Genomic DNA, 17,895 nt, shown 5'->3' with positions numbered 1-17,895 from the left:
AAAACAGGGTTTATAATAGATAATATATATTTTACATGAAGTAGCCTATATTTTACATTTACGCACCTCAAATCTTTTTCATGCGGCCAAAATCTCTATGATGATCAATATTTCACCACAAGAGGTCCCCCATGACCGTATGATGGAACCAGATCTGGTAGCTAGGCTACTGAATAATAATAATAAAAATATTCAAAAGGTATTTAAAGTTAGTTAAAAGGTATTAAAAAAATTATATAGCACACACATACATTTCAAATGATGCATTTTTTTTACAACTCTAAATAAAATCTATAGCCTACCACCCCAATGCCTAAGTGTGCCTTATAATCCATTAAATATATTGGAATCCACAAATCTACTATCTTAATGTTAGTATCAAATAAAGCAGTCTACCTCGAAAAGAGTCTGGTAAAAAGAGTTTCAAACTGATATCAAAAGAATTATCCCATTAATGGGCTACATTTGCAACTGACGGCGAACTTTAATCACACAAATGTTTAAATAATTTAAATAGCAAAATATTTCTATATAGTATATTTAAATCTTTCTATATAGTATATTTACGTATTTCTTGATATCAATAACACTGAAAATAAATATGAAATGACGTAAGGCTACACAACATTGCGTCATCACAATGCGCCGCCTGTGTTGTCGCCTGTACGGCACAGCTCAGTTTTAGCTTGTTTACGTGCAGCAGTCAGAATAATACGGTACATAAGTCGCATATTATGGAATGAAACCGCCAGTAATATGTCGATTGGCATTTTCAGATGTAACTAACTCACAAAATTACCGCTAAAGTACGTTAGCCGCTGTCGCGTTTATTAGCTGGGATATTATTTTGCCGATCATCTTAACTGCTGTTCAGAAATCATGCCGCAGATTTCAGTCAACTATATTTTATTATTCGGACAGTTCTTGCTGCTCTTCACAGTGGTGCTTTTACAGAGTCTAGAAGGGATTCACTCGCAAAACTCAACCGAGCCTCCCGGAAACCGAGTAACGACCAGCAAAACAGTTCTGATCAACGAACAGCCAGAAGAAAATGTGACGGAGAGTGTTACAACGTTACCCACAGAACCATCAAATCACACGGAGCAGTATGAGTACAGTCCTCCATCCCCTGTCGTCCTCTGTCGATACCTGTGAGTAAACATCTCATCTTCATGAAGCACGCGGCCTGTTTCGCAGAAGTACAGTCTTGTCGCCACTGGTATATGATATCTCCTGCTCTTGTATCTTTTTTTTTTTTTAGACCGGAGGAATTCATATTCTGTCAAGATCCAGTCGATCACGGAGGAAATGTCTCTGCCTTTCAGGAACTGGGATATGGATGTGTAAAGGCTAGTACATTTTAAATGCAAAGACATGTTGCTTCAATTTGCGACCCAAACGATGTTGTGTTTAGAAATGTGTGAAAACTTGTATTTTCTTGCAGTTTGGCGGTCAAGTGTACAAAGATGTGAACCATACCAAGGTGTTATGCACAGCACTGGATGGAATAGAGTGCGCTGGGCCACGGGAGTTTCTCAGAGGCAATGAGCCATGCATTAAGTAAGTAACAGGGTTTGCCCAACTGGAAATATAAAATAGATAATATAAAATATTATATAATTTTTAGGCAGAGGCTATTTGCATGTTAAATTGTTTACACAAGTGGAAGGAAAAGTTTATAAAGTGTTATAGTGATGTGTAGCCAATGTGGCGTCCCTGCCATAATCAGAATTTGCTCTTCATTTCACTCATTTAAGTGCACACATGCAGCAGTGAGTAGTGAACACACACACACTGTGAACACACACACACACACACACCCAGAGCAGTGGGCATCCATTTTTGCTGCCGCGCCCAGGGAACAGTTCGGGGTCCGTTGCCTTGCTCAAGGATCTCACTTCAGTCATGGTATTGAAGGCGGAAGAGAGCTCCGGTCATTCATTCCCCCCCACCTACAATCCCTGTCAGTTCCGAGACTGTAACCTGTGACCTATGGGTTACAAGTCAGACTGGATTGGGGTTTATTTTAAGTTTGACCCGTAACGTGCTGATCAATAAAGGTGTCCTTGAAGGTCCAGGTCTGCGGTCAGTGTGCCTCCTCAATGTGAAGACATCAAATCAATTATAACCCTATTAAATACCCATTAGGGCACTTTATTTCCACTTTCCAATTATTTTTGTTATTTTTATTATTTAAAATGAACTCCTCTCATGATTGATAAAGCATTTGAGATTCTGAGATGTCAACAGATAAATCCACTATCATTATTTTGTAACTGGCTCAACCAGATCATTGGTGGGCAGAGAAAGTGAAACACCGAAATATAATAAGTTTAGTCATGGAATTGTCTATAATAAATATGCATCTTTCTAGTTATGATCAGATGTAAAATTATTTCATAATCTAGTTATTGCTGTTAAACCTATTCACAAAATTGTCTGAACAATTCATTAGCGAATTTGTCTTATAAATCTTCATTCAGTAATCACAATTGACTAAAATGGTCATGGGAAATTAAATGGTCAAGAACGCCTGCTTATGGGATTATTATTTTTAAAAACCCTTACTAACTCGAGATGGAAGCCAGTTACACAAAGCGTTAAATAATTTTTAATTTCTATACCACAAGAGGGCAGTGAAGTACTGTGGATCCCAGATTCAATGTACTGTACTGTACTATACTTTAATGCTGTATAAATCTCAAGACTGGCCTTCAGTAAACAGAGCTGCAGCAATTCAAGCTTTACACTAAGCATAAACTATTCCCACTATTAACTGTTTTCCTTTGTGATTTATTAAGATACACAGGACACTACTTCATCACCACCCTATTGTACTCATTTTTCCTGGGGTGTTTCGGTGTCGATCGGTTCTGTCTCGGGCACACTGGGACTGCGGTGGGAAAGCTGCTTACACTGGGAGGCCTTGGCATCTGGTGGTTTGTGGACCTCATTCTCCTGATAACAGGAGGCCTGACCCCCAGCGACAGCAGCAACTGGTGCACTTTCTACTGATTTAAGAGTTGTATCTGATTCTCCTCTCTCATGCTCACAAGTTATATTTAATACACTGTATGCATGTGAGCTTGCATGGGCCTTATCCGCCATTTATTATTTGTAAAATACTGTTCCTCTTGTTTCTTTTGTAAAGTGTTTATGTGAAGCAGTGTTGTAAATAAATGTCAGCTTCTAAGAGTAAAACTCTTAATTGATACATCAATATTTATGATGACCTGATTGTAGTCTTTTTATTAAACGAACAACATAGTCATATAGGAAATTAGTCAGATATTTACAAAATGGACTACACTTGTCTTTATCCTGTACTGTTATATGGTCTTTCTGAACATGATCCCTTTTACAAATTGCAGACTGTGCCAAAACAGCTGCAGAAATGTTACAGATCTTGTTTTAGACCGAATACATACAAAAAGCTATCAAGGCACAGATGTTATAAAACAGCTTGCAATTAAAAATACATACAATAATAGCTCTATTAAACATGCATCCTTTGGCAGAATTCCCACGGCTATTTTCACACACCATTTTAAAACGCAATTTGGTGAGAAGCTGTTAAAAGTTTTCTTTTTTATTAATTTCCTCATTAATGTTCTGTGGCTTGCGTGCTTCTTGTACATTATGTATTATTTACTGTTGGTTTGAAAAAACTAAGCACTTGGGGGTATGTTGCACAACATGTGCTTATAATTTAAAAACCAATTACTTTCAACTTTTGGCTCAGATAAAATCACATGGGTACAAAGACTTGTTTGACTGATGAAAATGACTCAAGATTTATTTGAAAACAATTGAAAGGTAGTAAGTGCATACGATGTGCATGTTGAACGTGTGGTTGATTACAGCCTGACTGTTCATCAGCTTTAATGTTTACATGCACTACAAGAAAATTCTATCAAAACACAATGCTTGTTTCTAGAGCACCAAATCAGCATTTCTGAAAGATCATGTGACACTGAGGACTAGAATATAATGACTGCTGAAAATTCAGTTTGGACATCACTGGGATAACATCCATTTGAAATATATAAAAATAGAAAGCAGTTATTTTTAAATTGTAATATTACACAATATGACTTTTTACTGTATTTTTGATCAAATAAATGCCTCGATGAGCACAAGACACTAAAACAGTACTAAGTGTACTGAAGATAGACTTAATTAGAATTATATATACAGAAGAACAATACAGTCTTAATGAGACTTGTGTATTTATATCAAAAAGCATCACTTGGTCTTGATGCTTCATTATAATGTATGCTATTAATATAATGCCCTTTTTAAGTAATACACGTGTGTGGATAATATACTGTTTGGAGGTTATGTAGAAGTAGCACCAGAAAGCTTTATCAGTCCACTTCTTCAGGAACCACTGTTAGTGTGATTTCTTCATTAGCACGTCGCACCACCAAAGAAAGAACTTGGTTTGACTGCACAGCCTGACTCACATCCTCTGTAGAATGCACTGGTTGTCCGTTAATGCTGATTATCACATCTTGGTTAACCAAGCCAGCACTACAAAACAAATTGCAATATGTGAAATGTTGTGATACTCTTCTTTATTCTACTATTCTTGAAGTGTGAGGGTTAATTGCAAGAGTTAACTGATCAGGCTTTGGATCTAAAATAAGAAAGCAATAGAGAGTCCAAGGGGTTAATCTTGAATTATCTGTAGTTAGTTCAAGTGGACAATCCAACTTCTCTCTACCAACATTCTATTATGTTTCACAGAAGAAAGAAAGTCATATAGGTTTGGAATGATATGAGGGTGATAATTTTTATATTTAGGTGAACCACCTCTTAAAAGTTTCAAATGATAGACACGTATACAAAACAACAACAACAACAACAACGGCAAAATACCACAGGAGGAATGTCTTAATAGGAACGAGGTGCTACAGGAAAAATATATTAATAGGACAAAAATGTAAAGGCCTTTATGGTATATGATGAGGATATAAATCTTGATTTGATTGAAGGTTATGACAGTATGAAAGGAGCTTCTGGGCCTAGATGAGTGAAGAAAGAGGTGTTGTTGGGTTAATCGGGAGGTGTAAGAGGAGGCACAGGCAAATTCCTTTACCTGAAGGCAGCTGTCCCTGGAATAACCTCGTACACATACACCCCTGAGCTCACATCTGGGAAGTTGCTCTCCTCTCTGAGCTCCCCTATCAAACTGATGAAACAATCATGATTATAATAAAAAACTATACATTTATCTTTATATCGTAATAAAAGCATATTTGAAAACAAGAAAAAAAAATCGAACTTACGCAGCTGAAAGTTGGAGCATTCGCACTCCTATATATCTCCTTTTAGTCAACATTCTTCCTGAAATGTAAAAAAACCCCCCGTTACTAAATTCAATCAAGATTAAAGCAAATAAACAGATCAAAAGAAGTTTGCAAACCTTTTCTTTGCCTGTCATAAGAGTCTGCAAAGAACTGGCGTATGCAGTCTGAGGGAATGGCAAATGATATTCCTGGTGTAACCTTCAACGTGTTTATGCCAATGACATCCCCATCCTTGAAACCGCAAACAGGGAGCATAATATTGAAAAGCACTGAAATGAATGAACAGCTACCTTGAGACACACAAGGGATGCCGATCACTGGGTGTACTGGGTTTAATTAAATAATTAAGAGTAATAGGGAATATTGAGGTTATTGTTTAAACAAATACAATGTAAGATGACTGCATGTACATAGTTATAGGTATATGTACAGTATACTGTATACCATTAGTAAAAACAGCCTTTTTTGCTTTTATTACTGCATTGTTTATTTCCAGATTTATGGTGCATGTGTGCAATGATTTTTACATATTATCAAGTATCCATTGTGCACTATAAATGGAAATTCTTTTTATTGCAAAGCCAGATGCTTGTTTAAGCCTGAGGCTCCTTCAAGGACACATGCTGTCTTTTCCTTTAAAAAGATCAATAGAATAATATAAACCACTGCAGGTAATTTATATTAACTGCAGTGAGTTAGAGAGAGAGAGAGCGAGAAAGAAATAGAGAGAATTATGTTCAAAATATACTCAATGCCAAATACGAGAAGAAGAATAAAAGGTTCTTACCAAGTTTACAAGAGGTCCTCCTGAGTTTCCATACTGTGAAAGAAAACATTAACATCCTATTCATATTCATGGCCACACTGCTAAACTATCTGTATTGATAATGTCTATATATCGAATGGTTACGTTTATAATGGCATCTGTTTGAATATACTCCATATCAGAGTTCTGCAGGCCAAGTTCATGACCTCCTCGGTGGGTAGTGCTGATGATACCGGTGGTTACTGTGTTTTGAAGAGAAAACGGGCTTCCCATAGCCACTACAAACTCTCCTGGCCTCAGTTCTGATGAACGACCAAGTAAAAGCACTGGCAGGGGAGTCTGTTCAACACAGAGACATAGCGTATTATTTAATTCATTCCTGTAATACATATTTTTCCAGCTTCTTGATTTTTTTAAACAAAGGAAAAAAAGATTTTTTTGACTAACAAAACAGTTTTATGCACAAATAAAAAATAGCTTAGTCTTTTTATATAATTAATTTTCCTACTCCAAACACATGTTCTGATAAAACAGTTTAAATAATGGCTGTCATAAAACCTTTTGAGGAAGCATGCCAAACAATCTGTTAACTTAAAAAAATTAAAAATAAATAAAATTCATCATTAAAGCCAGTTATTGTTAATTAAAAATGATACAAAATTTGGTAACTGAAATACAATTTTAATATTAAAATTAAAAACATAAAAATTTGAAATGTGAAACTGAAATAAAATTAAAAAATAGTTTATTAAAACACTAACAGTAAAATAGAATTGTTTAAAAATTAAATTAAAATGAAAAGTGAAAATCTAAAAATAAAAACGAATTCAAAATATTAATATAATACTCTCTTTCTCTATAATTCTGATTCAAGCATATTTGTAATATACTATTTATGATTTTAGCTATATGTTTTAGCTATAACATCTCAAATTATTAATTACTTTCCTGAAGTAAATGTAACGTCAGGTGACATGTTTGTTCATAAGTTGTTTGATGTATTTCCGCGGCTGAATCTATGACTGGACAATTACATTAGAGGAAATACAGTTCAGTATGTTGGTAAGTTGAACTGTATCTTTTAAAATTTTATATACCTTCTTTGAACCTTCATCCATTACTATTTAAGCTGTAAATAGGAAGTTGCAAAGTGGAAAGACTGTTGGTTTGTGCACGCTCAGTGATGGCAGCGATCTTTCACAGCATATTAAAGAGAGTCAAACAACTTTTCTTGTCTGAATTGCTTAATAATATTTATACATTTTGTTAGTGGGCACTTACTTAATCAAAATAATACTTTTAATACTTGTGTTTTTCCACAAACAACTCATTATAATCTCCAACTCAAAATCACACTCTGAGAGACTTTTCAGAGAAAAACAACTTGAATATCTTCTGTGCTGTCACCTTTTTAGAAGACTCTAATACGTTTCCTTGAACTGTTTGAAGCCAGCAGCCAGTCTGGGCCTGAGCTTGCCCCTGCCTGCCTGTGCTCTGTAGGGTGTATTTTTATGACTTGAGGGTGATGCACCAGGCTTGATTACCGGGGCTTCTGGAGCAAGACGCCTTTACACTCTGTCCCAACCTTGACTCTGCGGTCACATGCTGGGGGGCTGAGCACTGCAAAATAACAGATTGCCATCTGCCTCCCCAGCACTTCTTCTCCACTTTTTCCTCCTTTTTGAAACCACAGGCAGCCATACACAGTCTGGGACTGAATTAAAGTGATTACCAATCATTGTGCTACATGCTGTTGCTATGGTCTGGGTTATGGCGAGACGTTGTTGTTGGCAGAGGATGCTCTATGCGGCTGATCAAAGGTTGTCTCAGGAGTTAGGTGGTTCTAAATCATTCTGAAAGGACTTTTTTTTTTACTCTTTGGGCTGTTTTGTATTTCTGCCAGGAGATATTTCAGGGCATTGTGCTGGTCCTGTTTACAAAGGCAGGCTGTCAATGGCAAATAGACATGTTATCTTGCATGGTCACAAGCGCACAGCGAAAATAGGCGGAAAGTTGGAATTTGTAAGACTGAGAAAATTAGAAAACAAATTAACCATGTCAAAAAGCAGAATCTAATTTTTGGTGGCGCAAACCCTTGCTGACTCCAGAAACATCTGCTGGACTGCTTCCCCAAGATTAATTTACTTCCAGCAGCTGTGCTATAGTCACTGATGATAAACCAGTGGATCTGAGCAGTAAAATGCAAGGACAACATTTTTCCATGCAACAAAAGGTATTTTGACCATGCACTTAAGATCTCTGGAGGTTATCATTGGTTAAGTAATATATCAATGTCCCCTGAACAGGTTTTGGACATCTTGGCTTACTTACCTCTGAGTCAACTTTATGAGAGCGATGTCTAATTTTTGATCCACATCTTTGATTGTGGCATCGTAGAGCATGCCATTTTTCAGCTCCACTTTGATATGTTGTTTGTTGGTCAGTACATGTGCATTGGTGACGATCCATCCATCCTCTGACACTATAAACCCTGAACCACTGGAAACAGGGACCTCTTGGTTGGAAAATGGTACTCTGGAAGGAAACATTGGGGAAATAGTACCTTGGTGTATGAGTTCATAAAAAAGAAGTGTGTTAAGAGATTTCTAGGATTTGAAGCACGCCATGTTTACAGGCAAATTCCAACTTCTTGTCTGTACTTTTAAACATTACGTTCATCAAAGAATCCCTAAATAATGTATCATGGTGTCTATTTTTAACATAACAACAATAAAAAATGTTTCTTGAGCACCTAATCAGCACATTAGAAACATAGAAGCATCACGTGTCACTCAATACAGGAGTAACAGCTGTTCAAAATTTAGCTATGCCATCACAGGAATAAATTAAAATAATTAAAATCTATTAAAATTTAAAACACTTACTTTAATCATATTTTTACAATATTACTGTTTTACTGTTTCAAATAAATGCAACAAAATGTAACACAACAAATGTTTATTGTAAATGTTTAGTGGTGATGACACTGTGCATATTTTCTCACATTATTATATACTAAAGTTAAATTTTAGCAAAATGTAGTAACAGTTATCTTGCCACACGCAAAAATTCCAATCCAAACAGCAGTGTTTACATAACTTATTCTTCACTCATTTTTGAACCTCTGTCTAAACAAGCAAAAACTATTATGTTGTCATAATTTAATCACATATGGAGAGTTCATTCTGTGCCAGCTAAGAATACCAAGCATTATAACCAGCATGTCACTCTGTGCTCAGCATCTAAACAACCAACACCATCTGTCCTTACCTACTAAACAGATCTAGATGGACCACTGCAGGGGCAATCTTATACACCACATCTGCTATGAAGTTAAACTTGAAACGCATGCTGCTTGGATTTCGAGAGCCTATCAGAACAGAGAGAAACAGCACAAATTACTTAGAAAGTTATAATTGCCTGTTTTTAAATAGAGACCGAGCCAGAAAACATGTGCATAAAACATTGGTTGACAACTTTGCAAAATCTAAAATGCATTACAATGTCACAATGTTGCTTTCCAACATGTTGCACATCTACAATAGTAACGTGTGGGCACAAGCTATGAGTAAAGCAAACAGCCCTATGGAGCTCTTTTCTTCACCCTGCTACCTGAAGGCACTGGGGGAGAACTTGTCACACAGTCTCTGCATAAATTGATGTTACATGCTTATCTCCAAGTCTGTGGCAGCTGACAGCAGCCTTACTCATCTGAGAGAAAGTCAGGGTCACGACATTGCATGTATAGATTTCACTGAGGTAAACCACAACAGGTAAACACAAAAAATATTTCTATAATGAGAAATTAGAAATCATGACAGTAAACCACAGATGCAGTGCCATAAAAACCTGTCTTAATAAATTAAGACGTCTTTGTTTAAATCATATTCTCTCTTACTTTTCTGCCAAAGAAGCCAGCATGACTGATGCTACATATATGCAAATTTGCACTGGATGTGGATAAAGGTTATTTAATACACGTTACCACTTCACAAAATCATTGTTCCCTTGACTATTTTTTGCATACTGAGTCCATTTTCAGAGCTGAATTGCTTGTGACATTGAGTTTTCCAGCCCTTTTGAGACCCCTGAGTTTGGCAAGGCATAGCTGACAGAACATGCCACATGGTTTTTATAGATGGATCATATATCCCAAGGCATAACTGTCAAAACAAAATAAATTTGAACCTCTTGGCCAGAAGCCAGGGAACATTTGTGTGCATAAAGACATACAGCACACACACACACACACACACACACACACACATATATACTGTATAAACAAAAAACATAATGCAACTCTGAACTATTGATTGAAAAATATGTTAATGTTTGTATAAATATGTAAATAAAAATATATGGAGGTGAATATATATTTATATGTGTGTTATTTTTAATATAAGTGTATTTCTCATTGCAAATTTTTCTAACATTTACATATCTTGGAGATATGTAAATACATAAACTTCTTGCCTTCGCTAGAAAAAGTTCCCTCACTGTTCTCATATCAGAATGATTCTGATGTCAGTGGTGTTGTGGGATTGTGTAGAACTCAACAATATCCCATACTGATAGGATAACATCTTGCAGTTGATGGAGATTTGGGGGATGCAGAACCAGGGCATGAAGCTCCCGTTCCACCACATCACAAAGATGCTCTATTGGGTTTTAATACAGTGAACTCATTGTCATGTTCAAGAAACCAATTTGAAATGATTCAAGCTTTGAGCATTATCCTGCTGGAAGTAGCCATCAGAAAATGGGTACATGGTGGTCATAAAGGGATGGACATGGTCAGAAACAATGCTCAGGTAGGCCGTGGCATTCAAACAATGCCCAATTGGCACTAAGGGGCCTAGAGTGTGCCAAGAAAACATCCCCCACACCATTACACCACCACCAGCCTGCACAGTGGTAACAAGGCATGATGGATCCATGTTCTCATTCTGTTTACGCCAAATTCTGACTCTACCATCTGAATGTCTCAACAGAAATCCAGACTTCAATTCCAGTCTTCAACTGTCCAATTTTGGTGAGCTCGTGCAAATTGTAGCCTCTTTTTCCTATTTGTAGTGGAGATGAGTGGTACCCGGTGGGGTTTTCTGCTTTTGTAGCCCATCCTCCTCAAGGTTGTGCATGTTGTGGCTTCACAAATGCTTTGCTGCATACCTCGGTTGTAACGAGTGGTTATTTCAGTCAAAGCTGCTCTTCTATCAGCTTGAATCAGTCGGCCCATTCTCCTGTGACCTCTAGCATCAACAAGGCATTTTCGCCCACAGGACTGCCGCATACTGGATGTTTTTCCCTTTTCACATTCTTTGTAAACCCTAGAAATGGTTGTGCGTGAAAATCCCAGTAACTGAGCAGATTGTGACATTCAGTTTGGAGTTCAGGAGATTGTCTTGACCAGGACCACACCCCTAAATGCATTGAAGCAACTTCCATGTGATTAGTTGATTAGATAATTGCATTAATGAAAAATTGAACAGGTGTTCCTAATAATCCTTTAGGTGAGTGTATATATATATATATATATATATATATATATATATACAGAGCCGCCTTAACCTAATGTTAGGCCCCGGGGCTGAGAGGTTTTGCAGGCCCCCCATCCCATCGATTTATAGACTCTAATTTTAAAAAAGTGTAATATCTAGGTAATCTACATCACAGAATGCATTAGTTTCTTTCAAGACCTACCACAGTGAGTTTTTTAATGTTTTTTTCAATTTTAACATTGTTATTAACATATCACTGAGCACATAAACACAAGACACTTTATTTAACAACCACACACAGCAACTAAATTTCAACTTTATGCAAATGAGAAGTGATTTTCGCGAGCGACAAACAATAGGAAATTAGCCTTTCAGTGGAGCTCAGTCAGCTCCCATCACCGTCTCGAGTGCAGTGCAGGCAAGACAGAAGTGTTTGAGGGCGATTTCACTGTTTTATATTATTTGACTGTAACTAACCACAAACATGGATATAAAAAATGATGCATGGAAAAGAAACTATCGACAGTCTCAGTGAGTTTATGCTGGATTTAGTGCGTAAATCATTTTGATTACAAATTAGACGCTTTGCAGTTGTTATATAGCAGATTTTATTTTGGATGTGTTTATTGTGATTATATTGGCTGGGTTTATAAACGTTTATAAAATTGAAAGGATCATTGCTTGGTGCATTTGGAAACTTGTCTAATGTAATCGCGTGCATCGCCGATGATTATACTGTCCGTGTGTTGAAAAAAATACTTAGATTAAACACACTCGCAACAGACACACCCCAAAGCGGAGACGTTACAGCGATGCCATGCGCACTGAGCGGACTTTTGCCGCTGTAGTGGACAGGATACGCACTGAAAGGTGCGTTCAGACCGGACGCGAATAGCGCGTCAGGCGCGAGTGATTTCAATGTTAAGTCAATGCAAAGTCGCGTCAAATTCCCGCGGCGCGAATGAGGCGTAGAGCGCGGCGCGGGACCTCTAGACGCGCGTAAACGCGTCCTTGCATTGACTTTACATTGAAATCACTCGCGCCAGACGCTCTATTCGCGTTTTGTGTGAACGCACCATAACAATAACATTGGAGCGACAGCACTAGCAACGTCCACAAGCGACTAGCGACATACAGCGACAAAATCTGACAAGTTAAAACAATATGACCTTTTCAGCTTATCATGAACCTGAACATGGGAGGCCCCTAAACTTGGGAGGCCCCTGGGCTTCAGCCCAGGTAAGCCCGTGCATTAATGCGGACTTGTATGTATATATATATATATATATATATATAGTACAGACCAAAAGTTTGGACACACCTTCTCATTCAAAGAGTTTTCTTTATTTTCATGACTATGAAAATTGTAGATTCACACTGAAGGCATCAAAACTATGAATTAACACATGTGGAATTATATACATAACAAAAAAGTGTGAAACAACTGAAAATATGTCATATTCTAGGTTCTTCAAAGTAGCCACCTTTCGCTTTGATTACTGCTTTGCACACTCTTGGCATTCTCTTGATGAGCTTCAAGAGGTAGTCACCTGAAATGGTCTTCCAACAGTCTTGAAGGAGTTCCCCGATAGATGCTTAGCACTTGTTGGCCCTTTTGCCTTCTGTCTGCGGTCCAGCTCACCCCTAAACCATCTCGATTGGGTTCAGGTCCGGTGACTGTGAAGGCCAGGTCATCTGGCGCAGCACCCCAACACTCTCCTTCTTGGTCAAATAGCCATTGATGCCTTCAGTGTTGCTCTTTTCAAAAGTTGCTCTTTTCCATACATTGAAAATGAAAAGTGACCCTGGCTGTCAAGCAAGGGTTTCAAGAAACAATTATCAGTGAATAATTCAAATTTAAGCTTCTTCCATTACAGCTATCACATGACTTCTGAAGACTTTGAATACAGTGCATGTGTCATGTCCTTAATGAAGCTTGACAGACTCTGGTCCCCATCCACATTTACCGTCTAGAAGAAAACAGTTTAGAGGTTCTCCATGGATGAATGAAAGTCATGTGGGTTTTGATGACATGAGGGTGAGTAAATGCAGAATATTTATTTTTGGGTGAATTATCACTTTAAAAAGTAGGCATTAATGCTAACTTAATTTACATAAACTTCTTGCCTTCTCTAGAAAAAGTTCCCTCACTGTTCACATATCAGCTGGAATGATTCTGGTGTCAGTGGTGTTTTGGGATTGTGTAGAACTCAAACATAGACCATTGCCGCTAGCACCACCTTCATTTATAAAGAAAACAATAAAAATAGTTTCTCAATACAGGACTATTTGTACTAAGACTGTAAGGGGACCATATGATACAACCATTTGTTTGTCAAATAATATCTCAAGCTGTGAAAATGAGAAAAGAACACAATATGATGACATACATCCATGCTACCCTGCAGGTATTATGGCACGATAAAAAGAAGGCATTTAAAAATGTCAATAATACTATCTTGTCCTAATATGATAACATTTTTGGTAGCTATAGCAATATCATTTTAAGGTTTCAGTTCATTTATACTGATGTTCAAAAGATGTTCCATGATTTGGGTTGCAACAACAAATGACAAAGAAATAGCTTTCGCAATATGCAAAACTGCTGAATTGCAGCACTGACATGCTGAAATGAATTCTATCAAAGTTCTCCTTGACACACCTCTTTTACTGCAGAGGTTTGTGGCTTAAGTCATAAATCTATTATCACATAAATGCCTCCTCTTACTTTTTTATGAGGGGATTCGGTTGAATTTTGCATGAAGCTGTAAAGTGAAGCTGTACTCAATCAAATCAGATATGATAAGCCCCTTCAATGACTTTTTAATTTGCACCTCAGTATTGCTAAACTACGTATTCCAGTGATATCTGCGCTAGACATGGCATATGGGAAATATGATAAATATGCAAAAATCTGGTTTTAAATCTGTAATTCCTGTAAAGCAGCAACTTCAAATAAAATAATAACATTCCTGTGTTTTGAAGATTTGTGAGTTGTGAAAAACTTTCCATCAGGATGGAAAGAGCTGGCTTTTGATAAATAAAAGGAATTTTATCTGAACGGAAATTAGGAACTAGACCACAGTAAATTTATGAGCAATGAATCATTTGTTTTGTTTTAAATGTTTTGATTAGAGAAAAGGAAAAATTAAAAATGATGATTACGATAACAATGTACTGCATAACAGCAATCCTTCAAATACATGATTATACCCATAGTGATTAATAATAACAAAATAATCACAAAGACTACTCCCCATATATGCCTATTCTAAGGCGATTCATAGTTTGTTACTTGTAAATACATGCTAAAACAATATTTTACAGTAAAAGTAATAGGCCAATAAAGGTAAAATAATAGTTGTTTCTATTATTTTACAATATTTTACAGTAGCTCTGTTTTTGGTTAAAATATAATACTTAATTGCTAGGTAACTTAAAGCAAACTGGTTTATACTGTACAGAATTTTGTTTCGGCAGAACGTTATTGGTTGTTTTATGACACTTTCTGTCAGTTCGTCAAATTGATACATTACTTTTAATATAACTGGTTGCCTCTGCTACAAGAGGGGGAACAGCTACATCATTTAGATCGTTATTAACTTCTGTCAAGTTGGCCATGTGTTTTTCTTCCCTCACCGGTCTCGCAGGGGCCTCTCTGGATGAAAATGACAGCAGGTATGCCGCTCATCTCAGCCCATCTGTTCTCCGCTTTCAGTCGACAGACAGTAGGATATGTTCTCCCATCGCTGCCGCACACTGGCTCATGGGATTCACACACACACGTGCCGCGCGCGCTGTCTCGATATTCACAGGTCATTCCCTGACCGCAAACTACATGTCCCCGTTCCCCGCAATACTCCCCCTCTCCCGCAGCACACACCGTGCAGCAGTCACATCTGTCCTTCACCACGCCGAAATAACAAGACTTCAGAGCAGATGAGCAGCGGGACATGTCGCACACATTAGGGCATGCAGTTTGTCTCTTCCGCAGATCACGCGCCTGCAACACAGAGACCATGAGAACACAGGCCAGCAGTCTCCACATGATGAACAATAATCTCATCAAACGATGTAAGGGTCAGGGTATATTCTGGCCGATGGAATTTCAGTTTCAAGTAAACTTCGCTTTTACAAAATCAACAGATGTCCATTTGCTTATCCCCACAGTGAAAATGTTCAAGTTTTAAAACACCAGTTGCATATTGCTGAAATGTCATGATGCTCGTTGTGGCTCGTACGTACACCTCCTTATGAACGGACAGCATGTTGGAACGCAGCTCTTCTGAGTTTGGTTATAGTTTGGGGTCTTCAGGAGAGGAATTAAGGTAGGAGCTTAAAGTTTACCTCTCTCTGTGCCTGTTATTAGTCAAACATCATAGCTGGTCATTACAATGAAGCGATAATGATAGATGCAATCTAATAATGCTCTTTTTAGCAGACCTTGCATTTAATTTATATTTTGGAAGAGCTAAATTATGTTGTCTTTATTATGTAATTATGGTGTCTATTTTATTTTTTCTTTAACAACTATATATATATATTATTTTTTCTTTAACAACTATATATATATATATATATATATATATATATATATATATATATATATATATATATACGCAATCTGCATTTAATCAATCAAGTCAATACAGTAAAAAGTAATTTTCAAGTATTATAATTGCAGTTTAACACACACAACTTTTGTTTTTTAACATTAAAAATGTCTTATATTCAGTGTGTTCCCGCTATATATACACACATAAATACATGTACATAGATGGTGCAGTCTTCTTTTTGAGAATAATTCAAGCAGAATCTAACTGAAAGTTGATTGTGTAATATCGCTGCATACATGCAAATGATTCAGACATATCGCTGTGCTTGTTTCATCCTTCTGTGCTATCAGAAAGTTTATTCTTCATGACCACTCTTTGGCATGTTCCTGAAGAAAAGTTTGCCGTGTTCACTTAACTCCTGCTGACGTCTAAACAACTGCACTGTAAATGAGCACAGAGAGATGTGTCTTACAGCAGCAACAAACTCCTTGCCTTGATCTTGTGTTTACAGCAGCATTTCACTTTGCCTCTGTCTTGCTCTGACGACAGGGTGTGTGAATTGTGCTGACTCCAGATTTGATGTGGATGTTTTGTACTTCAAAAGAATTTTACATATGAATTCTGACAGTCTCCAGAGAAAACTCACCAGTAACCTGTCCATTAATAACTGAGAGAAACAGGTAAGATCTTACACTATAAAAAAATTATAATCACATAGCCTAAAACATTCTTTCTGGGCAACATCTAAACTACCTAATTTTAAATGTGGATGTGAATGTTATGAATAAATCAGTCTGACTACATTAGGCACATTTGAGTTAAATGTGAGTTGCTTTCAGTGTCAATAATAATGATGGACCGACTTCAGACACGTTACTTAATCATAAATCTTGCAGACAGTTTTTTTCAGTTTATTTCATTCTGCCTTGTAGAAATCCACAGCATTTTAAATGGAATACTCATAATTCATAAGCCTGTTAGAAAGACTGTGAATAAGCCTTTGGTCAATTTTCTAACTAGAAGTGTGCCAGTTTCACAAACTGACTGAAAGAAAGTTTTTCTGATTCATGTTTCTTCGTGGCTTTGGTGTGGTTTTCTTAGAACTATTAAAGTGCCAGGATTGGCCTGTAAACTGGATAAGTTAACAGGGTGTCCATGTATATACTGATGGCATGTTAAATGGGTCATGTTAATTTGAGATTAACAAGAAAGTTTTGAGTTCTGAAATTTACAGTTTATATTGAAGCCAGTCCACCAAAATGACAGCTTGTGGAATATACCACCCTGTGATGTAATAGTGTAGCTAAACACCGCCTCCACAGAAGAAGATCAATGTCTGCTTCTACATCGCTGCCTGTTTAGCCCCGCCCACCAATTAATGCATGTAATGTTTACAAGAGTGGCAATCGTGCAGATCTAAACAGAAATCAAACAATAAAGATAGCTCTGAAGAAAAAAAGACACTGTGCAGTGCCAAGTTGTGGAAAACAGTCTTTACATTGCCTTCCTTCTGATTGTTAATGAAGATCCAGACCACGTCAGTAAGAACTTGGCCCTTTGTTCACTTCATTTATCCCTGGATTCTTTTACAAACAAGGAGACGTGGGATTTTCAGAAAGATTGAAATGGCGTTGACCCCCCAAGATGCTGTGTTGACTAAAGTGGATCCGACAGTAATGTGGCAACACACAAGTGTGAGTAATTGTTTTCATTACATAGTCACTATTGCTTTCTCTGTTAAACATATTGTTTGATATGAGTAT

The 17,895-nt window shown here is 37.1% G+C and overlaps 1 protein-coding gene and 1 pseudogene across 1 annotated transcript; one reads left to right on the top strand and one right to left on the bottom strand.

The window, feature by feature from the left end:
• Window positions 1–636: 636 nt before the first annotated feature.
• Window positions 637–3,222, top strand: LOC132141392 (TM2 domain-containing protein 2). The gene is made up of 4 exons (XM_059550857.1): window positions 637–1,151; window positions 1,262–1,349; window positions 1,445–1,560; window positions 2,802–3,222. The coding sequence occupies exons 1-4, from the start codon at window positions 880–882 to the stop codon at window positions 3,013–3,015; spliced, it is 690 nt and encodes a 229-aa protein (XP_059406840.1). The 5' UTR covers window positions 637–879; the 3' UTR covers window positions 3,016–3,222.
• A 1,094-nt stretch (window positions 3,223–4,316) lies between these two features.
• LOC132141393 (serine protease HTRA1B-like) lies at window positions 4,317–15,878 on the bottom strand (annotated as a pseudogene).
• Window positions 15,879–17,895: the final 2,017 nt, after the last annotated feature.

The sequence above is a fragment of the Carassius carassius genome, chromosome 5, assembly GCF_963082965.1.
Source record: "Carassius carassius chromosome 5, fCarCar2.1, whole genome shotgun sequence".
Classification (NCBI taxonomy): Eukaryota; Metazoa; Chordata; class Actinopteri; order Cypriniformes; family Cyprinidae; genus Carassius; species Carassius carassius.
This window is presented reverse-complemented; position numbering and strand designations above follow the sequence as displayed.